Genomic DNA, 24,682 nt, shown 5'->3' with positions numbered 1-24,682 from the left:
TATATTTAGTAGAGATGGGTTTCACCATGTTGGTCAGGCTGGTCTCGAACTCCTGACCTCAAGTGATCCGTTTGCCTCAGCCTCCCAAAGTGCTGGGATTATAGGCGTGAGCCACTGCACCCAGCCCACATGCGTAGTTTCAAATTGTATCATTTATCTTTTTATTTTTATGTAATTATATTTAGTAAGAAAACTTTAGTTGCATTTGGGGAATTTAGTTAACATTAGTGAAGTAATGTTTCTTTCTGATTTGGAACGTGGAAATTTCAAGTAAAATAATAATAAACTCAACAAGCAGATGGTGATGAGATATTCTCAGAGGAGGGGTCAGATGTTGTAGCAATCAGACATGAAAGCAAAAGATAACCTTCCCTTTTATCACCTTGGTCATTGATATGGTCTCAACAAAGACTATATAATTGAAGTAACGCATGCAGGGCTTATTTGGCACATTCATGAAAGATAATGCATTAATTTAACAGATAACTCTTTCACAAGGACAAAACAAATAATAGTAACAATGCTGTACACTTCCTGGAGTGTATTTTTCAGCATGTAGGTTTCCATTTCAGGCAACGTTGTTATGCAATTTGTTACCTTTTCCACTTGTTTCACTAAAGTTCTATCACATGAGCTGAATTATAAATGCCTTGACTTGTTGGTATAATAAACACATAGCGGATACTCAACAAACCGCCAGGTGAATGAATATCAAGTCCATTTAGTCAAAAACATACCAATCAAATATTCAGTCTTGAAAATTGCACTGAAAATAGTAAAGCAAAATAACAGAGACCCAAATAGCAGATGCTGGCCAGATTCACTCCTTTACATATTAATGGATCCCATAGGCATTGAGGGAAACATACATACATACATACATACATACATACATACATACATACACACACACACACACACAGAGAGAGAAACATAGATTTGGCTAAAGATGATGATTATACCTTATCCCGAATTATTTTAGTCAGCATTCTTGTGTCCACTCCATAAATTGCAGGAACCTATACGAAAAAAATTGTAGTGACAGTGAAATTGGAGGAAATTAAATCCAGCATATTGTTTCCAAGTTACAAACCTGGCCTCATCTATCTTCTTGGGCAGTAAATAATTTCTCCACTCTTTCTTTTCTCTGACCCAGGGTGACTGTGTTGTCAGAACACGGTAAATTGTTGCTACAGTTAGGCATAGGACTCTTAATACCCAGGTTCTTTCTCAGAGTAAAAAATGAGAAATTTTGAACATCAATCTTCTGCTACACTTCGGTTGCTTTTAACCCAGGATGTTAAGTAAGTTAAATCACACTGGTGAACTTCATAAGCAATAATATGCAAATCTATGTTTTGAGCCAAACGTTCCTGGCACAGAGTAGGCCCTCAACACATTTTTCTGAAGGGCCATGTTGAGTAGTCATGTTGTTCTAAAACATGATCATCCTATTAGTCCATCATGCAAGACCACCATTTGTTTTGTTTCTTTGACTAGGTTGGATAGAGACACATGTAGTATAAAGAAAGAGTAATGAGTTAGGAATCAAGAAAACAGGCTCTATTCCCCTGGAGGCTTTTTATTAAAACAACAATTTTTAAAAAGAAGTTAGAAAAATGAAAACATGTTTTAGTTTTTTTTTCTTCCACTAATTATCTGAGAAATGTTTAAGCAATGTATTTGTTCTCATCTGTAAATTGAAGGAGTTGAACTGGTTATTATTTTGGATTCTTTTCTACTCTACATGTCTGTGATCATGGAAGAAGATCCAAAGCACATTTAAAAAACAAACTTACAAGCCATTGGTTAGACTTACACTAAAACTATTAGTTCTGACATGGAAAAGCTATGAGAACAAGGGTCAAATAACAAAAAAGGAAAAGGAAACCTTGGGTTGTGGGGGCTGGGGGGAGAAAAGTGTGTCTCCCAAATGACGATTACAGAAATTAGCTGCCTGGATAAGGAAGATAAATTCAGATAATAGTTGAGAAGAAAATGACGATGGCCCAGGATATGATATGGATGCCTTCTTCTCCCTTTTAAAATTTAGAAAGAATGAGATCTAAAAAGCCAGGATCGAGATTTTTTTTTTTTATTTGTCAGAAAGAAGCAATGTTTAGACCCCATAGATAGACACTCATTGGAGACGCAGCACTTTCTTAGAATAAAATTCTGTCAATATCAGGCCCAGCAGTTGAACAAAAAGCAGCTACAGCAAAACTAGAGATGAAGTTAATGGATGCAAGTCCATACTTCTAACATCCAAACAAGGCAAATGCTGTTATTTCATTAGAAATTAATATTTACGGCTGGGCGCAGTGGCTCACGCCTGTAATCCCCGCACTTTGGGAGGCCGAGGTGGGTGGATCACCTGAGGTCAGGAGTTCAAGACCAGCCTGGCCGACATGGTGAAACCCCCTCTCTACTAGAAATATAAAAAATTAGCCAGGCATGGTGGCAGGCTCCTGTACTCCCAGCTGCTGGGGGGGCTGAAGCAGGTGAATCACTTGAACCCAGGAGGCAGAGGTTGCAGTGAGCTGAGATTGCCCCATTGCACTCCAGCCTGGGCAACAAGAGTGAAAGACCGCCTCAAAAAAAAAAAAAAAAAAATAGAAATTAATATTTAAACTAAAAGTGTAAGATAAAGTTTTATAACCCTTTTCTGATATTATTAATACTTCAAATGAAATTATATATAATTACATGTCATAATGTTGAAGCCCAACGAAACTTGATGGTAATCTGCTTATACTCATAAGAATTAGAGATGACACAATTATTGCATAGAATGATTATGTGACCTGCACAAAGTTACACAACCAGTTAACAGTAGAGCTGGTACTAGAACACTAGAACCCATGAAGCAAGTTCCATAACTACATTCTAGATAAAACGGTGAAGGAGAGTAAAAGACTCAATTGCTAAAAAGAGAAAATGCTAAAATTTTATCTTACCCCCTTTCTCCCAAATGTGAAATGCTACCAAGCATGTATGAGTGCCACCTAGTGGATAAACTGAAAATACGTGCTCATCAGCACTTCAGGAGGAATCCAGACATTTCAGCCTTTATATAGTAAGAGAAGGAATCCCTCTCTGAAATGCAAAGATCCCAAACTACATGATCTTCCTCTGTCTGCTTGTCACTTCTGAATCTACAGGCACCTTCTCAATCTTCCTTAGGTAATGATGGATGCCCTATTACATTTCTCACCTTTTCTTCCTGTAGCCATTGCCCTAAACTCTTGGTAGCCAGCCAATGGTTGTAGTCTTTACTATAATCCAGCACCAGCAAACCTGCAACCTAGAAAGACAGGCAGTCATTTTAAAGAGGTTATCACAAAATATTATCTAACTCTTGTGAGTCAATTTGCATTTGTTTTTAAGTTTTATGATATCCACTGACATGAGACTTAGGATTTTTGAAAACAAGAAGAGGCAAAAAAAAAAAAAAAAAAAAAAAAGCTCTTTTTTTAAAATACGTAATTGTTGCATTCACCATCATGAGAGGGAGCAGGCTTACCTGGCTTGGTAAATCCTGAGGCTAAACTAGGTCCCCCTTCTGACATGCATGGCAAAAAAAATCAAGAATTTAATTAACAATTACTGGTTTAATGCACATGATGAACAAAATCATTTTTAATTTACATTTAAGGGAGAGAAAAAAATTGATGGGAAATTGTGAGAAATAGTGAAAACTAAGTTAAATGATCAGTTGAAGTCATTCAAAAATGGAATGGTGAAAAAATAGGATTGAATTTGGAATATAAATTTTTGAATTGCTCATATGATATATATTCCTAAGATAGTATTCAAAGTTACCTTGTTTAGGAAATCTTAATATGTTTACTTTTAGACTGGCATAAAAGCTATCTTTAAATCATCCCCTAGAGATTAAGCTTAAAAAGCAAATAATTGATACAGAATTGATTACTAAACTCCTCCTTTTAAAAGGTGATTCTTCCCCAATTATTTTATAGCACAGTTGTTATTTGAACTTATAGCAACATTTTTTTTCAAGTTAAGCCAAGTTTCATCCAATGCATTAAAATTCAAAGTGCCCTAAGAAATGAAACTCAAAATACTGTCAAGTTAAAGATTATTCTCATATACCTAGGAATAAGATTGAATACTTGAGCTTAATGATTTGTACTACCATATTGAGGAAGAAACTTTGGCCATCCTAATTCTTAAGAATAAGTTAACTATACTCCCTCAAATTGAGACTTTTTAAATGACCATCACTGGTACTACCTTGATTCCATTAGACTCCAAATATTTGCTAAGTCCCAGTTCATCCAGAGCAGTAGTATCAGGGGCTCCACCATTCCCAATAATAGGGTTGGCCATTGTGAGAATCTGTCCCTTGTAGGCAGGGTCAGTAATAGCTTCTGGGTACCTGGGTAAACATGCCAAAAAAGTATCAACAAGTAATGTATGTAACTACAAAGCTATAATCTGCATACATGCTCTGAATTATGTAACCCTTGAAAATGAGAAGAATCCAACAAGAATGTCTCTAGATTTTAGCAAACCTAGGGAAATTTTACGACAGAATATAAAAATTTATACCATGATATAATTGATATAAAGAAAAACCAACTCATGAATACCAAGGTATATTTTCATATAAGTTTTATCCCCTCAATTTCTTTATATTTTTAAATTCCTTTAAAAATCCCTTTCTAGCATCTTAATTTTTAAAATATTGCTGCTCTATTTAAAGTTTGCAGATACTCTAAAGACTTCCCTGGCCTACCAGATATCATTGAGCACAAACTGATATTTACTGTTGAGGGCTGCCAGTTTCACCAAGATAGTAACCATCAAAAAATTGAAAAGCTTTTCTTGATATTTTTTAGGATACTGAATAGTATCCTGATTGTGTTAGTGATGGTTGCATGAGTATATATGATTATTAAAATTCAATGAATATTTAAAATAAGTAAGTTAATTTATATGAAAGAATAACTCAATAAAGTTGATTTTTAAAATATTTTAATTTTAGAAAGAAGCATATAAGTTTGGGAGTTATTATCTGCTAAGAAAAAAAATTCATCTGACAGACCTGACTTGAGGCCTTTCTGACTTCTAAGTTAAAAGATGCTGATATGTAATTAGGGAGGAATGCAGGAGGGCTATATTTTAAAGTTTGGGTGAGAGGAAAAATACAAATATATCATGTGTGTGTATGTGTGTGCATATACATATCATATGTGTATATATGCACACACACACACATTTCTTATTCTTAAGAAGAAGAAACACTATTCCCATAAATACCAGGAGCTATCTACACTTTTTCTATGCACTGGAATACATTGCAATTCAGGGGTTTTTTTTTCTGCTCTCTTCCATGTTCACTTTCTGCAAAATGAGTTAAGCCAAATCTTTTTTGTGGATTACAACTGAAAGTGAATTTAGGTGCTCAGGGGGACAGAATCAACGATTTTGAAAGCAATAAAGTTTAACACAGGCAGTAGTCAACATAAATTCTTCAACACCATCCAGACTAGCGCCTACCAGAACTAACTTTGTCAACAACATACTTACTCTTCCAGCTCTGCAATCCCTAAGGGGACTTGAGGGCTGTGGTATTTATCCACAGCTTCCATCAGTTAATTTCTCAGCTGTCTCTTATCTGTCAGGAACTGATAATTTTTTAACCAAGGCCTGCCCACAATATAAAGCATTGCTTGAAGATGAAAAACAAAATAACCCCTTTAATTATCAACCACCTTACTGAGTGAGGCACGTAATGAATGAAAGCAGCATTTCTCAATGGAAAAATAGGGTCTATGGACTAATCTTATAAATGAATGCCTTTTCCTACATCAAAAAAAAAACTTTAATTAATTTGATTTTACTTCTCTTTCTTCTTTCTTTCCATAAAAGAACTGACCATTCCCTTTAAACATATGCTTACAATACTCTTCAGTAAATGAATAAATACACTTTGTTTTAGAGAACTACAATGTTGGGAGCAAATTAATCCAACAGCTCCTGTTTGACTTGTGTGATGTGACAAGATTTATTACCTGTAATCTATCACAGAGAAGAAAACTCTAGTGCCCTCCATCATTCTGATCTATATTAAACAGTTGTTTGTTGGCAGGTATATTAACACAGCTAGTAATTAGTGCTGTCAAAAAGCTTAAATAATTGCCTGGTGAAGCAAAACTTTGCAAACAGGTTTCAATACACTGTAATTTAATGTTCTCACCAGTGGAACTATTTAAAAACCCATCTAATATTCTTCATTTCACACAGGGAGGCAAGACTTTAAGAAAGAATATAAATTAATAATATAATGGAAGTTTGGTCAACTAGTATCGGTGAACCTAATGCCCCCTTGTCTTTATGAGGCTAACTCAAATTTCTCTAAAGAATTTATCAAATATTTCATAGAATACTAGTTGGATTGAATCTCTATTGGAAACCCCTTCAATCAATCTAGTCATGTTTTTAAGACATGTTTAAATCCCCAGTTTAAATTAGTATCTAATCCAGCCCCCCACTTTTTATATGAAGAAACTAGAACTCAAAAAGCTTAAGTGATGTTCCCAATATTATATAGTTATCCTTAGAACTGAGACTAGAACTTTAGCCTCCTGATTCCCAGGTGAACAAACATTTATTAACTAGGTAAAACCAGTCACTTAATTTCTGTAGCAACTCTCATTTTCATTGCTGTACGTGTTAGCAGGTCTTAAATACTAAGGCAGGTCATAGTTGATAATTACTGAAAATATTAGATCTACACAGCTGCTCTCTCATTGATTAAACATAATAAATGTATCTGTTATTTCAACTTTCTTACTAGAGTGCAAAATTACATAAAATACCCAAGGACTTTCTTATCTCCTTATAGTATTTCATATTAGATGTGCAAAATTGATTCTTTCCTAATGAAATGACACTAGAATGTACTATCCATTCTTTTCCTTGCTCCAATTTTCACCTTAATTAGACCCATACCTCCCCTTAGATAAACCATTTGGTAATCTCACATAACCTGTGTCCTCACAATCTAAGTTTCTAGAATTCATTTTGTTCTCTTTATCCAGGGGACCACCAGCATGCCCATGTTGTCTTTCATTTACAGTAGCAGGACGTTCATGTCTAACTTTCTTTCAAGGACGGCTGCAGTAGGCTATGCACAAGGCACGGTGCAACTTCAGGACAATATGAAGTCTAATTATGATGCAGTGATTTCAACTTGCCACCACGAGTGAGATCATCCGGTTATTTCTCTACATAGAGGAAGAATAAAGCCTTGGAAAAGAAGCATTACTCACCCTCCCAGGCCAGTATTAAAAACCACTTCACCAGCAACAGAGGATGGATGGCCAAAGGAGTAACCTTTCATCTTAGTTCCATCTTCCAGGACAATGTGTGCTGTCTGTGCCTGAAGAAACAGTTGCATGAATCTTAGCAGAATACACAATACAAAACACACAAAAATATTCCAAAGGTAAAATACACAGATATATTAAATAAAGGCATAGTATATTTAATGAAACCACAATGCCCAGATTTCCAGTTGCTTTCCTATTGCTTGTCACTTTTCTTCAGATATATGGCTCCTGTAACTGGCAGATGTTTTGTTTTGTTTTCTTGGAAGAGGAACTGAAGCATGCAGATACATTGTCTATTCTAAGTTTACTTGTAGAGTTGTTGACAAGCCAGAAATACTTCACTTTAGCTGAAATGTTATATGTCTATCTTTTCCCCTTTATCATTCTCTAGCTTTGCTCAAGAACAGCTTTAAGGAAAGTTCATGAGTTTGCAAAAACATTGTGAATTGTACCATACAGCTCAGCATCACTCTGAGATTTAGAGCCAGAAGGAATCTTCAAGATTATCTATCAAATTGTGTTCTGCAGAGCTCTTGTGTTTGATGGAGTTGTCCTAAGGGTTGCCCTCTCCATGCCAGAATTATGTTCATGAAGAAACTGAAACTTTATCACTCTCTTAATACTGACACAAAACCAAGCACTGTGGAACATTCTAGAAGTATATTGTATTTTGCTTTTTATTAGAGTTAATTATATCCATGTCTACTTCCTTCTCTATACTATGGCGTTCAGAATTGGATAACTTTGCCATAATAATCTTTGAGCCAGGGTCTACCAAATTCTTAGCTAAGAAGAGGAACAACTGGAAAAACATCTAAGAAGCAGACATCATTTACTCCTTATAAATACCCTAAATTCTGTTGTTGAAACCATTTAAATCTAACTCTCAATTTCCATAAAATTCAGGGGAGAAAGAAATGTTTTCAGCTACACCTTGGGAGACAAAATATAGACTCCCTAAGAAACTCTATAGGACAAGCTAATTAGAATGTGATTTTTAAAAATTAAACTATAAAGAAAAACATATCTGAAATAATTGAGGAAATTAGAATCATAAATTGATATTTGATTATATGAAGTGTAATTTTTTAAGATTGATCTTAGGATTGCAGTTATATTTTTAGTCATTGCCTTTAAAAGATATACACTGTAATATTCAAGGATAAAATAGTATGATATCTGAGATTTGCTTCAAAGTAATCAGCAGTCAAGGGGATGGACAGGGACATAGAGAAAAGAAGTCTGGCCATGAGTCGAATTTCCTGAAGTAAGGAAGATCATTGGGCTATTCTTTCTGGAAGGTTTAAGTGTAATCATCGAAGACAAAAATAAATAAATAAATAATACTAATTATTCATTTTACTTCCCTCACAGTTTTAGGACTGAGGCCAAAGTGCCTAATCCTTTTAAATCTTGCCACCCCACCTCCACTCCCATTACACATACACATACACATACATACATACAAACACACACACACAAACTTTAGTAGGCAGCAGGAACTCCATAAATGATTTCTAGACCTTTGTTTCTATGCTCCTTTTGCTTTATAACATGCACTAAACTTTTCAAATGTTAAAATGAAGAAAGCCCGTTCTTTTTCTATAATAATTCTCTCTGTAGAAATAAGATGCCTCTTTTAGATCCGAAGCACCCGAGTCTCTTGTTATTAGAATGATTGTGTTCTGCAATGTAAAAGAATGTCTTGATTACCTTTAAACCAATATGCTATGTTCCAACATCTTGTTTATGTGTGAGTGTGTATACATATTAACTTACATTTACACACAAAACTATGTTAATGTTTTCCATTAAAATTGATGGGATATGTTTAAGATGTTCCTCTCAACAGATAATTTTATTAGTTTCTTTTTTAAATCAGAGGTACAATATGTGAATTTCAAGTTCGTATTTCTGAGAAAGATTGAACAATGTACTGTACTGCACATTTTATGTATGTTTGTATATGTGTGAGTGAGCATATATGTGTGTTCCTGGGCAACATTAACCAAAAATATCTTGTCCTTTGCTTGACTTATCAAATTATCTTTGAGTTAAAGTTTTATCTATCTCCTTCGACCCAGTGTTTGAAATCTCAAGCTTGACACTTTAAATAGTTGGAGTTTGTCTTTATTAAATTTAAAAATATTTTAGAATTACTCAGCACAAAGGAAACCACAATTATTTATTTATTTACTATAAGTGATGACCAGACTTCTACAGAAGAGATGATCTTATACAGAAGTCTGAATTCTGCTTCTGTACCCAGGAAATCAACTTACATATCACTTCTGATAACATGCTATTCTGATTCTAAATTTTGTTTTAATTTGCCAATTGTTGTCTAACTATAATTCAAGACAGAAGTTGAAGATTTTAGAAAGTAAGAGTGATAGTATTCGGTGTATTTCCAAAGATTATTATAAGCTATTCAAATATCTCTGCTAATGGGTCTGAGTAGAAGTGTGTTTGTTAGGAAAACTCCCCAGGTAACTCTGATGTGTTTTATTAGGTGAAACCCTTGGTCTAAGTAATGAAAATTTACCATCGAAATATATTTTCTACTGGAAATACTGTTTTTTAGTTCTTGAGGAAATCATGTGTAAACCTACATGCTTTTACAAAACGAAAAGAAAAAGAAAAAAATTTTAGATAAGATGTAACTTTGATAGAACCTAAAACAACTGTATTTAGTTGGCAAAATTGGGCGTAAATTGTAAATTTCACTTGTTTTCTGTGTATCAGTTTATCTATGCTACTCTGAACCATGCTTGCTTAAGATATTACCTTGGTTTATATTTTTATTTTGCTTGTCTCTATTCTCATCTGAGAATTTCAAATTATCCGATATCTGGGTTAGACACTTTCTAATCATTTTAAAGAAAGGTAAAAAATAACATAAGAAAATCAACACTTGTGAGCCTATTCCTATAATTCTGTTTGGGATTTTTCTCACTCCCTTCATGAAACTAGTTTTCTATTTTACTTTCCATCTCTATATTTGAAGAGACATTTGCTATTGCCTGAAATAGTCCCTGAGATTGTGTTCAATATGTCTTTTTGTTGCTTTAATTATATTTTTGGTTCTTTTGGCAGTTTTTATAGATCTTCCAATCCTCTTTCCTACTACACATTATATTGTAACAAGGCCTCTGTTTATTGCTAAAGTACTCTTTATATTCCTCTTAACTACACTGGCCCCTGATGAATTTAAAATGATGAGTGCCAGTTGACTTATCTATGAATTGATGGACGAACTCTGAACAAAGAGCTATTATTTGGAATCCTTTCTTCTAACTAACAGTTCCCCAAATGCTATTTCATTCCAAGGAGTATAAAAGAAATCACCTTGTTACCATCATAAGATATTTTAGTATCCTCAGTCCTAGTTGACAGAGGTCTGCAGGCGAGGAATTAGATTATAACATTAAATTATAATTTAAGTGCCTACTGCCAGAGCACTTCACACTTTGAAAAGGGGAAATACAAAGGAAATCTTAATGAAAAGAAGTGTATATTCTTGTAGAATGTCAGGAAAAGTAACCAAAGGATTATATAAATGTGAGTTCTATAAAATAAAGGACCTTATCATGACATGATCCCTATGTGTTTAATAAAAATGTATATGCCAATAAGAGCATTTAGACATTCAAGTCTCAGACAGTGAACTCCTACCAGGTGTCAAGCACCTTGCTAGGCTCTGTAGATAAACGGATGAATGTCTCCAGTCTTCTCGTTTAGTAAAAGGCTAGATAAGGAAATGGATTACAAAACAGAGAAAACTTCAGTAAGGATATCACTGAGGCATCACTAAAACACATGGAAAAGCAAAGATAAATATTTTTCCCTTGAGAGATTAAGCTTTAACACTAGAATTTGCCCTTTCTTTTCCACTGATGTTTTAAGCAATAAAAATAAAAATTTCAATACAAAAGCTTGCCAAATTTTGAATTTAAAATCCAAAATTTAAAGATCCCTTCCTCTTGGCTTAGATGTCATTTTCTCGGAGAGGTCTACCTTGACGCCCTCATTTAAAATTACAATATGTTCCCCAGCCCTCTTTCTCCTTGGTCTGCTCTTTCTTCATAGCACTCATTACCTTTTAACATACCATCTAGTGATTTATTTATTATCTATTTCATCACATTAGAAAGTGAACCTCATGTGGGCAGAGTATTGGGTCTGCTTCATTCACTATTGCACCTCCAGCCTATATCGGTGGCTAGCACAGAGTAGACAAGTAACTAAGCTTTGTTCACACTTTAGTGAAATTATTTTAGTCAGATAATCTACTGACTATTTAGCAGAATATTTCTAAATGATTAAATAATGACTTTGATAAGAGAGGAAAAGTTATAATAGAAAAAATATACAAGCATATGCTCTCCTACCCACACCCATCGTCCTGATTATTTCTTTCAATGCTGAAAATATTAAACACTTATTTTTTCATCTTACACTGCATAGAATTTTTTATTTTAACCATGTTTCAAATTCTTAATTCACTTTTCTTATTATTGGTGGGATTGTCATCTAAAATGTAGATATCTAATGCAATGTTTTTTCTAGCAGTGGTTAGTCTTACAAATATTTTAAAACCTGAAACATTAAGTTTCTTGGAGTCTCAATCTCTCTCTGTCATATTTTCCCAGTATATCTTGGAGTTACAACTGTCAAGTCACACCTGGTCCTACAGGCTAGTTACTTAAATAATACTCCAATTAAAAATAGTTCTACCTCATCACATAGTATCTAATAATGATAATGGCTATAACTAATAAATAGTCACCTATTTGCTTTTAGAATTAACTTCACACTATACGAAATTGCATGACCACCCAAGACAAAAATCCCACCATCACCTACTATTGCCTCCTAATTGTTCTGGCTGCCTCCAATCTCTCCCTGCTTCTATCCATCCTATGAAGTAGAGTCAAGGTTTTCTTAAACATTAATTGGATGACACTAATCCCCAAATTCCTCAATTCACATTCAAAGTCCTTTCATCTGGCCCGCTCTCTATATGGAATACCTTAGATTCCCTACCTCTCTTTGTCAGTCCTTTGTGCATAAATGTCTTCCTTGTTGCCTTTTTATATCCTGGCAATGCTTCCTAGTACCCATGGTATGTACTAAGTCAGAATTAATCACCGATTTTCTTGTGCTTCCACTGACTGCGTTTGGTGTATACTGTTGTGTGTTACCTTTGAATTGCTAAAGGTATTTTTCTACCATACTAGATTCTAACTTCTCAGTGTTGCATCTAGAAAGCACAATGCCTAATTCCATGTTGTATCCCCATTTAAATACCCCACTGTTGTCTACACAGTAATATTCTCACTACACAGTTGGTGAATGCATAGAAACGTACTTCATTATGTGACATTAGCATGTGACAGTGCTGACACTATGGTGTTTTCAAAATAATTCTTTGATGCTCACTGACTTCTGGTTATTTTACCAATTTTCATCTTCTCCTCTTGAAAGCAAAGACAAATATTTCACACAGGTATAGTTCATGCTAAAAGATAGAAGATGAAAGTAAGGAATGAGTTAAGGCTGGGTGGCAATTACTGCCCAAATGGTACCCTTAGGCTTTCATCTACCAGTCAGGTGTCATATAAGTAATGTCTTCAGAGGAAGACCCTAAAAGGTGATTTCTAAATGTCATTCTTTAGGTTTCCTCATGAATTGTTTCTATCATTAATATTAATTATCTATGTTACGTAGAAATCTAATCTTCGGAATAAAGCTGCATTAAGTATATATAACCCAAGCATTCTCTTTTTCTTCCCTTACTTTTCATCTAAAATGCTTGCCAAATTTTACTGTATGTCAGCAATAAATTTGTTTTAATTCACTGATGTGGTTTCATGCTGACAACATTACATTTCTATACCTACTCCCCAACTATGTTATAACTAATAATTATCCCATTTTCTCCCTCTATTAAAAATACCAAATCTATTATATTTTTATTGTTTTTGTTGTTGAGGTCTATGTATAATCCTGGTACATCTTTGGCATTCAATAAATGTAAGTATAATTAATTTTGGAAATAGTAACTAAAGATAATGTATACTTTAAGCTTTCTCTAGTGTGAGTTCAAATGTTAAAATGCCTCCCTTAATAAAAACTGTAATACTGATATTTGGATAAAGTAAAGCATTAACATTTCTTAAGCATGTCTGGTAGAAGTAGATTGTCCTGTCACTATCCTATTTCTACCTTCTGCCATTACTTTACTGATAACCTATTAAGACATAAACTGGGTTGCATAAATACTTGTCTATGTTTATTAAAGTCTATATGCAGTTGTACAAATAAGTTGAGAATTTGGATTTGAATAATAAATTTATACTGTTCTGGGAAATGTATCTTACTTCAAATAGAATTATGAAGCTATGTTGAAAAAGTAGGGTTTGGGAGCATGTTGTGTCACCAAGAACTCCATCCTGATCAATTCCCTATGACATCCTTAATAATAGTTAACATGAATGTACTGAATACTATCTTTAAAGCCATTAGTGGGTTTTCTTATCTAATCTTCACACACACACACACAAAAGATGTAGGTAATATCGAAATCTCCATTTTACACGAGCTAACTGAGCCTCAGAGAAGTAAAGATCATTCTACTAGCAATTGGAGGAGCAGCAGTTTCTGAATCCAGTCTGACTTATAACCTCTTTTTCTTTTTCTAAGCTTACTTTTATTTCTGCTTTCCAATTTCTTAAGTGAGGATAAAAAGAAATTTAAGCGGCCTGACGCGGTGACTCACGCCAGTAATCCCAACACTTTGGGAGTCTGAGACGGGTGGATCACGAGGTCAGGAGATGGAGACCATCCTGGCTAACACGGTGAAACCCCGTCTCTACTAAAAAATCCAAAAAAATTAGCCAGGCGTGGTGGTGGGCGCCTGTAGTCCCAGCTACTCGGGAGGCTGAGGCAGGAGAATGGTGTGAACCTGGGAGGCGGAGCTTGCAGTGAGCCGAGATCCCGCCACTGCACTCCAGCCTGGGTGATAGAGTGAGACTCTGTCTCAAAAAGAAAAAAGAAGAAAAGAAATTTAAGCATGAACTCTATTTAAATTTATTATAAGAGCCTTAATTCAAAATTGCCATGGATAAGCCACAACAGGCCCAGGTCAACCAAGAACTACCTATCTATAAATCTGTAAATTGTCAGAGTGAAATGTCAAGTCATTAATTATTTGAGTCATTAAAGTCTGATGAGAACCAGCAGGTTTTGAGAACAATTTGCACTGATCCTAGGCCCTTGAGTTCTCAAGCTTTGAAGATTGTTAGAACCCTAGATGCTGTGATGAATAAGGAGATCTACCTCTCCGTCCCCCCTCCATTTTCCCCAGTGATAGAGGATTCAATTTCTAGATAACATAGATAATTATTCATATTAATAATGGAAAGACTTGCTGCCCTGCTGTGAGGAGTGAGGTCAGCAAACCATCTCCTGCTGTCAAATTGTTCAGGGTCTGTCTCAGCTGTAGACGGCTGCATTGCCCCATGACCTTCCTGGAATACGCCATGGCCAGTGACCGAGTCAGGCCCAGATATAAAGGCTCAGGTCCCGTCCAGGGAAGTCTGGTGGGCAACAGCTTCCTATCCAGTTGGCCATGGCTTTATCAAAACTGCATTACAGTTTAGTTCTCTGTCCAGTTCTACTTTCTGAAGCTTCACAGAGGCTGATCCCTAATAGACAGCATGCTCCCCAAACATCATCTCAGCATTTGTTTACAGAGAACCTAACTCATGCTAGGTACTTAAACCAAATGATCAAAGTCTTTATGCCAAAGTTAATGTTACTTCCAAGTTACCTGATGTTCAAGAGTGGAGGCCACATGTGAACATTCACTTAATTTGAACAACTAAGCACAAGTTTAGCATGCAACTGCCTAAAATAAAATTCATACAGAGAGAAAGAGAGATTTTTCTGTACTTTCTAAAAATCTTACGTTTTTATGAGATTTTGTTTGAATCTCATAAAACACACAAATATGTTTAAATTTTTGAACCAATATGTTTAAGTTGTGGCTACAATTAATAACATTATCTCCACCTTTTTGGAATTATGTTTGTATGTTTTTCTTCTCCCACCCATGTAGTTATATTCATAAAACATGTAAACATACCCCAAAGAAATAGGCCAGGGATTGTAGCTAATATGGATATCAAGAAAAATGCCTTAAGGCTAGTTTCCACTAACAGTCTGGCATTTTTTAGTCTGGAGCCTACAAGTATTGTGAATCTGTGAGTCAATCAGGTTATAAAATAAGTAGTGAAAAATTGTGTTCTCTTGTTACTTCATATGAATTTAAAAATTAAAGATTAAATTACTAGTCTCTACGGCCTAGTAATACTAAATGTTTCTTTTGTCTGCAAATTTATTGGAGGAAGATTCGTAACACTGTAGATTTTTTCACACACAATATTTAGGACTAAAACTGAATTTTCCTGTGTATATGTAATTGCTCCATGTTTAATCTTACTTTATAATTGTATTTAGTACTCCTATTTCTAAATTAAACTGAATTACAAAAATAACTATATGATCTCCATTCTTATATTACTTTTATTTTTTATTTCTTTATTTATTTATTGAGATGAAATCTCTCTGTCACCCAAGCTAGAGTGCAGTGGCACAATCTTGGCTCACTGCAACCTCTGCCTCCTAGGTTCAAGCAATTCTCCTGTTTCAGCCACCCCAGTAGCTGAGATTACAGGTACTTGTGCCACCACACCCAGCTAATTTTGTATTTGTAGTAGAGGTGGGGTTTCACCATGTTGGCTGTGCTGGTCTTAAACACCTGACCTCAAGAGATCCGCCTGCTTTGGCTTCCCAAAGTGCTGGAATTACAGGTGTGAGCCACCACGCCCGGTCCCCATTCTTAAATTACTTTTACAATGAGCATTCTAAACTAAATTTAATGCTTCATTTCTTAATATTTGTAAAGTCTGAGGATTCTTTCACAAGTTATAAGTCATTTTTAATGAAAATACATTTTTGTGAGGGGGGGTTACATATAAGTAGAAATTCCAATAAACTCTCAATGGCTATTTGTTTGTTTGTCTGCTGTGGATGTTGGTATTATTGTTTCACCATTGTCATACAATATTTCAATTTTCTAATGATATTACCAAAGAGAATACTTCAAGATCTGAAATTTCTCTAAACATCTCATCTCTTTTAGGGGTTTTAAATTTTCCTCACAATTAAAATTCACTGTAAGCCTACATTTATGGGTCTATTTTCCTTTCTTAGTAAGATGATTGATTAACTTTATGGGACCACAAAGAAGTGACTCCAATTTCTCACTTTAATACTCTCAGTTTGAGATTCAGTTGAAAAGGGTAGATGTTTCAAAGTCTTTTCCAGAATAGGAATAATGCAACAGCTATTAATGAGAGTCACACAGCTACATTCCCCTTGAAAAGGGTTTGAACATGTGTCCCTGGTGCTATGCTAAACTGATTTAGAGGGCTTAGTCTTAGGAAGTAACAGCCAAAACTCAAACATAATTTATAATTTAATCTATAAAAGTTTTTGAAGCAGCCTAGTGTTTATCATTATTGTTAGGTTTTCCTTTGCATTCAGTATTATGCTATTAAAAATCATCTACTCATTGTTCATGTATCGTTTCCAACCCATCAGCATTCTGAACTAACTCTAAGGATATCGATCCTTTACTTCGAACCAGTTTTCTTTGGGTCTTTTATATCAAGACGGAAAACAAGTCAAAATGAGACTTTTCTTGCAGCCTAAAATTGCATTAGGTTTTTGTATATGTGGAACTTACAGGACTATAAGAGAAAGAAACACATTGAAACTGAAAAACAGAATGTTATGTTACAAACACATGACAATATTTAGGTTGAAGTGGAAGAAATATGTCAACTATAAACAGCATTGCCCTAAAATGTCCTATTTGTAGAATTGTTGACAGCCATATAAAACAAGAATCCTTACTTATTATTTGATTTAAACAACCTATTCTCAAAAAAAGAAAAGGAAAGGAAAAATTAAATTTGTGTTGTATTGCGATAACGTTCAGTATGTAAATGAGCTCGTGAGTAAGCAATAAAATAACAGCAGAAGAAATGACTTAGAACATTCTGAAGCCAGGTTAAACAACAACTATGGCATCAGATATATAAGTACAATAACAAAACTTCAAATTAAAAAGACCCATCTGTTGTTTGAAGCCTAATTAAAATTCTAACCAGATTTGCTAACGTTTATTTTGTTTTATGTACAAAAACAGGCAACCATGTGTCCTTGTTTTAACTGCAGCACTTACATGTCTGTAAAATAGGAAGAACAGAAATGTTTCTTCTCCTGGATAAGAGACTCCACCACTAAAATGTTCTGGATGTAAAGCCTTAAGCTAATTCAGCAACAGATTTCATAAAAGGTTTGGAAAAAAAAAAAAAAAACACCATTATAAAGTCAATAATCCCCTTAAGCTAGTAGTAAAAATGAAAATAATTTACTCTGGGATTGCTGTATTGCTGTTGAATCATTTATCTACGTAAATTATTTGCACATCAGAAAAAGTAGAGGCACCACATGGTTTTTTTTCCATTTTCACCAAGGCCTAAAGCTATATAACATACTTGCCTTCTGGCTTACCTGATGTTTCTTAGCTATTAGTATGCCTCAGTACTCATCCTCTTAAAAAATAAATCTGAACTAAGCGCTGGAAAGTAGAAAGCCTAAAGCCAGAATTTATTTCGGGTAATTATTGTGTAGATAATATGGTAAAAAGTTACAATCAAGTAAATGAAATCTTATTTTTTTATTGTTGGAGTTATACTATTAAGATACGGATATTTGAAATTTAGAATTTCAGCACAATTTGTCTTTGAAATATTTCATGAGACTTCTCTGCGGTTACAAGGCCTAACACTTCAAAATTTTGAAGCACTGTAACAGCAGTAATCAATTAGGTCTTACCACATTCTAAGTTAATAATCTTACAAACATTCTAAGTTAATATTAAGTCATCGGTCTTTGGTTAAACATAAGCCAACATTAGGGGGACAAAATCACAAGGTTAATTTACTTGAGTATTTTATGTTTGAACATTAATAAACAAAAGATTTAGATTCATGAATCATTTTATTCTAATAAGATTTCTCATTGTAAATGAAATATAGCACTTATAAAAACTTCATTACAAAGTATGTTCATAAAGTGTAGGATTATTAATATGCCTTACTGAGCATCTGCTATGTGGCAAGTTGTTCAGAATCCTGGAGGAACCTAGATATAATAAGCTAATTTTAACTGTATGGTAATAAATTAAAATGGTCTTATATTTCATTCTGCATTATAGAAGAAACTTAGAAAAATTCTTTAGTAATATAGCAACCCTACTGATTCATTTACGAGAACTTCAAATTAGTCAATTACCTCCCTGTGAAATTTAAAAGATCAATGTATAGCATTTAACAAGTTGAAAAAAAAAAAAAGAAAACAGAGTAGCCTTGAAAATATTTTTATAAGTTAAACTCATTTAGATCACATGAAGAAAATCAAATGGAAGCTAAAGATCCCTAGGGCTGAGGAGCCTAACACAAACTTTGACCTTGGCCCGTGCAGCTTTCTTCGGGCCTCCGTTCATTGCAAATGCCCCAGGAACTATGAGTCACATCAAGGGCAGTCAGTATGGCATACCAAACTCCTCCTGAAGGCTCAAAGTAAATTCTAGCATGACCATTGCATAAGAGATATTGAAAACTTTCTACAGCACCCCTCAATTTTTGGAACAAGTTGGAAATATGAAGAAAATCTAATAGAGATGTAAAGGCAGAGGAATAGTCTCCATTTCCATAGCAATAAGACCTAATGTCACCTCTAGATCATCAGAAAGTCTGGCTAGACATGAGCAAATTGGAATGAGAGAGAGGAAAGCATAGGTCAAGATTAGTACTAGTCCCTTAGGCAGTTCTACAGCCAGAATGCTTAGCTTCTGACCCAAAGCTGGGACTGGGGTACTGAGTGATGTGCTTAGGGCCTAACACCCAAAGAGGTACTCCATGACACTAACAGTGACAGCCTCCTTAAATTTTGCATCTCAGGTGTCTATCTCACTCACTTAACCTAGTCTATGACATTTAACCTATAGTTTTTTCAAGGGTTTTATGTCAAGAAGCACATAATTTTGAGGCATTGTTGGTAACAAATAAATGAATCTATATTTTAGAAAATTGGGGATATAAAAAATGGAGAAAATAAAAATATTCAAAAGAAAGGCCATCTCCCAATTAGAGAAATATTGCATGCCAAAAATATGTAAAGTTGTCCATCAGGCAAACTAATTCTGCAACAGCTTATTTGGGACTGAACCCAATTAATATTTCAAAAATGTAGATTGCCATAGATGAAATCCAGTCCTAAAAATATGTCTATATGTAGTAAATGTCCAATAAAATAGTTATTTTTAAAAGTGTGTGATAACCCTATCCCCACTCTTACATCTAATGTGTACAGAAGCTCCTATATAATAATGAGTTATATTTCCTGTGAATATCTATAAAGCTACTACAATATAAGTAAATGATTCTAATTGTAGGAGTTTTTATAGTTGCCAATTTCTAATCAAATGACAATAGCTCCTTAAGACTGAACTGAATAGATACTTCTATGTCAAAATCAGAATATAAAATCTTACAAAATGAATGCCTTTCAAACGAAATAATGACTCCCAGTGCTTATTCATAGCTGAAGTATCAGAGAGGACACTTAGATTGTTAGGTTCCTAGCTTAATTATAACACAGGTCACCATTGTTAAAAAATGAATGGATTAATGTTAGAAGGAGTACTTATTGAACACTTTTCTATTCATAGGGAACTTAACCTTTACAATTTAATACCTTTGATTTCCAAATTCATTTACAAGTAAAAATAAAACTATTTAGTCTTGATGACTTTCCCAGATTTGAGAACTCAGAATTCTTAAGTCTGTAAGTTTCTTGAAATCAGAGACTATCCTCTTCCCACTTACTTCTATTTATCATTCTTCCTGTATACTCCCATGGTAGAGGTTTCATGTTTACTAAAGAATAAATGAATGAATAAAAGAATGAATGAATGAATGAATGAAATAGGTTATTATGGTGTCTATTCTGCCTTTTGGAATTAAATTTGCCATACTGAAAAAAAAAAGATTATTTGCTTCATTTTCCTTGAGTCTGATTTATTATAAGAAATATCTTCTTAGAGATGTTTAATATAAGGCAAAGGTGAACAAATCATTATTATAAATATTTGAGAATTCTTATCAAATACCTTGTCATTGCAACAACTTGAAAAACATAAGGACTCTTTGACATAACCCTCTACTAACTCCTCCTACTGTATAGAATGGAATTTTTTTTAAATATCCAGTTTTTGCTTAAAAACATTCAGTTTAATGGTTTAAATTTAAAACTTTAAAGATTTTTAAAAATTGTTCATGTGTGACAATCACATACTTTTTCGAGTAAATCAGTCATCATTTCCACTATACAGATGACAAAACTTAGGTTCAGAGAACATGTGACTTGTCCAAGATCAGAGCATTAGGAAATGCGTAACAGGGGTTAGAATCCAGATCTTTTTGTGCCCCATCCAGGGTATATCCCACTATACTGTTGCAACTTGTAATAATGAGCACTGAACCTTTTCAATACTAATGGAAAAAGATTATGGTCTCTAAAACTTCTTAGTATTTACAATTTTGTGGTTGTTGATTATTTACACCCCTGATATCAACTTTCTTTAAAATACAGAGAACCTTGAAATTATTTCCTCTTTCCTGTAAGTAAAATACAACTGTGTCAACTGACAAGGCACTCTATAAATATTAGCTACCGACAAATACCCAGGGAAGGGCCACATAAAATTATAAGTGCGTCATTGCTGTTGCCAAACCCACCCTCTCTGTCTGTCATCAAAGAGAGAGGAAAAGCGACCTCTAAATACGTCGAAAAAGCAACCCAATTTACAGGGCAATGATTATAGATGTGACCACAGGGTGTCTTTCACAATCCATTTACCGTCTATAACTAGACATAATGCTACTAACCTTTAAAGTGACTGTTCTCAGTGCCCTTCACTGACCATTATGTAACTACATCCTAATGATTTTAACTGTCTTTAAAATATGATGTCAATCTAAAAATAGTAAATTTGGCTATATTTTTCTAAGACAGTTGAGATTTTAAGGTGAAGGCAGGAAGAAAAGTAGGTAGAGGACTATTTAAAATAAGTGAATAATAACACAAGTCCCCTTGGGCTGCTCTATGGAATTTTAATTCACTATTGTGAAGTTCAAGAACTTCTATTTTTTGTGCTTGGCATTCCTCCAAAACTCTGGCCAGTAATGATTGAATGTGAGTAATGGCTTTTACACCATGAAATGATGGCTTAGTCCTCCTATAAATTTGTCATTCTTAGCTGTGCACTGTGACAGACCCTTGAAACAGATCTGTCACCATGAGCTAGAACTGCTTTCACAGTAATCCATCCACATAATTACACCATTTTGTCGTGGTTGTGATTGTGGTGGTGGTTGTATGGACTTATTGTGATCTTGGAGAATTGGATTCTAATCTCAATCATATCTCCACCATTTTAAGTCAGTACTCACTCAATTTCACGGTTTCTGGTGTCTGATGAAGATGCGCCTATCCTTACCTACATACCTGCCTTCTCACAGAGTGACAAGAAGATATTCCAAGTCACCTAACTTTGAAGTATTAGGTGGCACATATAATCATAGGGGATAACTTTCATTACTATTGATTTTCTCTGAGCTGATACATGAGTACACTTAAGGTATTACTAACAATAAATTCTCATAGTTTACATCTAGTTACAATGTCTTTGATGTTAGTTAGGCTTTCCCATCTTTTTCTATAATGAAACTAAATTCAAGAAAATGTCTAAAACTAGACATAATGCCACTAACCTTTAGTGACTGTTCTCAGTGCCCTTTATGGCCACATGTAACTACATCCTAATGATTTCAACTATCTTTAAATATCCATCTAAAAAGAGTAAATTTGGATATATTTGAATATATAACCACATAAAAGACATTTCCTTTTCTGGTTTTGTTAATTTAAAATGGTAATTTCCTACCCTCTTGTTAGCATCTTCTCAGTGTTAAAGGCTGACGTTGTTAACACACCACTAAGGCTACTATATGTATTTCCTCCTTTTTCCTGGGATCTTGAGCTTGTTTCTCTCTCTCTCTCTCTCTCTCTCTCTCTCTCTCTCTCTCTCTCTCTCCCCCCCCTCCTCCCCTCTCCCCCACCATCCCTCACACTTCTCCCCTCCCCCTCTCCCTGTCTCCATCTCTCTTCCTTTTCTTTTACTCCCATTCCTTTCCCATTCCTATCCCTGGTGTCCACAAGAATCTATGAGTATTCCTTGGCCTTGCAGGTGTCAGAACCAAAACCCCACTGAATCCTGACTTGAGCAACTGAAACAATAGAAGCTTAGTCAACTCAATGAGCATACAAAGTATAAGCACAACACTCCAAACTATGAGATCCCATTTTCACATCAACAGAGGTTTTCTTTTGTTTTTTTCTATTTCAAATTTTACAGCTTTTACTACTAAAGAAGCAATATATCTAAAGATAATATGATTGCTTAAACTTATAGTCACTAAAGATTATTTTCATTGGCAAAGTTCCTCTGGAGTAATTTCAGGTTTCTCTGATAATGAACGTCTTCATAAAGTTATAGGAAGGAGCAGAGGTTCCTACAGGAATTTCATAATTCAATGCTGGGGGGCAGGAAGAAGGGCAATTAATGTTTCTTTCCTGGGCTTGCCCCCTCAATTATAGATACCTCTGGAGGGAGAGAATTATCAGCTGCTATCTGCCTCCATGTATTACTCTACAAAATGAAAATAATAAATTTGGCCTGTCCAAAAAAACAGCCAGAAGGAAAAGGAAAAAGCTGAAGCAGTGTCTACATGATGACCTGCAAATATCAAAACCACATATTTTCTAATTATATTTAAAAAATTTTTTAATGATATTTCAAAAGAGAACTTTTCAGTAAGCCCTTTTTACAGAACAGAGCTTAACACACTATATACCATAGTGTGGCTCACACACATATGAGCAGCCCCATTTTTTAAAATCCAAACTGTAAGCAATAGTATCTAGGCACAGAAAGCTATCTGTGAAAGAGAAGATGTTTCTTTTCCAAGCAGTGCACTTACATTTTACATGTTCACAGGAATTGTCATCATTCTTTATGTCGGGTAAAAATTACTGTCATTTTACTCAGATAAGATAAAAACTAGCATTTGCTAACTCAGTAGGTTCCATAGTAAAGGAAATATTAATACATTAGTACTTCGGAGCTATATTCAAAACTGTATTTGCTTTGTAAGGGACACCTTTGCTTCACAGCTAAACTCTACCCCATACTATTTTATCAGAAACAATCAATATGGGTATTACCTTGACAGAAAGGAGCCTGATGCCAGGTCTTGAAAATTTCCATTTTTGGTGTGCAGTCACATTGGTAAAGCCAAAACCAGTCTTCACTGTCCTCACCACTTTGCAAGCTGTCAAAATCCTCGTCATTTTGAAGATGATTTATGACTAAAATTAAATGAAATTACATATATTTTATGAGATTGTGTGATAAGACTTTTTTTAGTTAATGTAAAAGAAATCTGGGAGGGGGTGCAGTCAGTGTTTAAGGCTGACTACACAGCGATCTTTGAATTTCCATTCATTCTGCCATTAAATGTCTTCAGCCACAGCTCCTCCTTCTCTTAACCCCTCCTCCTGAGGTAATGTCCAAAGATGTTCCATGGGCATGTAGCACAAATTGCAACACATCAAATACTACCTTCTCCTGCTAAAATAATGCTGGGGTTGTAGAAAACCAGCCATCCATCAAAGGAATTGCTTATGCAGCTGAATGGAATGACATTGACATCATGGACAACCTTATCCTAAAGAGTAGCAACTTTCAAGATGCTAAGGATCATAGGCTTTTACTTGTGTCACATGTGATACCTAATATGCCTCATAAGAGATTTTAGATTCCCAAAGAAAGCTGAACCCTTGCCATTTTCTGCTGGAGTAAAAAGACAAGGTTCTTTTTACAAAAAGTAAAAATCAGAGCATCCTACAAGTAGCATTTTTACTATTCATAAAAAGAATGTTAGAAACTTTTCTCCACAAATATATAATATGTTTTGAGTTAATAGAGTAGTATACTACATTCTTACTATAGCATTGTTCTGTGTTTCAAAGCTAAAGCAACCAGTAATATCAAGTAAAACACA

General features: G+C 34.6%; 1 protein-coding gene across 1 annotated transcript in view; it reads right to left on the bottom strand.

The window, feature by feature from the left end:
* The window catches only part of LOC105481139 (carbamoyl-phosphate synthase 1), a 119,616-nt gene extending 95,500 nt beyond the window's left edge, over positions 1-24,116 (bottom strand). Inside the window, exons 1-5 of the mRNA XM_011740476.2 lie at positions 23,844-24,116; positions 7,299-7,408; positions 4,255-4,399; positions 3,215-3,304; positions 963-1,019 (exon numbers count right to left, since the gene is read on the bottom strand). Of these exons, the coding sequence (XP_011738778.2) occupies positions 963-1,019; positions 3,215-3,304; positions 4,255-4,399; positions 7,299-7,408; positions 23,844-23,969 (528 nt within the window). The 5' untranslated portion in view covers positions 23,970-24,116. The remainder of the gene's footprint in view (positions 1-962; positions 1,020-3,214; positions 3,305-4,254; positions 4,400-7,298; positions 7,409-23,843) is intronic.
* Between the last annotated feature and the right edge of the window lie 566 nt (positions 24,117-24,682).

This window comes from Macaca nemestrina, chromosome 11, assembly GCF_043159975.1.
Source record: "Macaca nemestrina isolate mMacNem1 chromosome 11, mMacNem.hap1, whole genome shotgun sequence".
Taxonomy (NCBI): Eukaryota; Metazoa; Chordata; class Mammalia; order Primates; family Cercopithecidae; genus Macaca; species Macaca nemestrina.
Note: the sequence above shows the minus strand (reverse complement) of the source record. Positions and strands in the feature narration are given on the sequence as shown.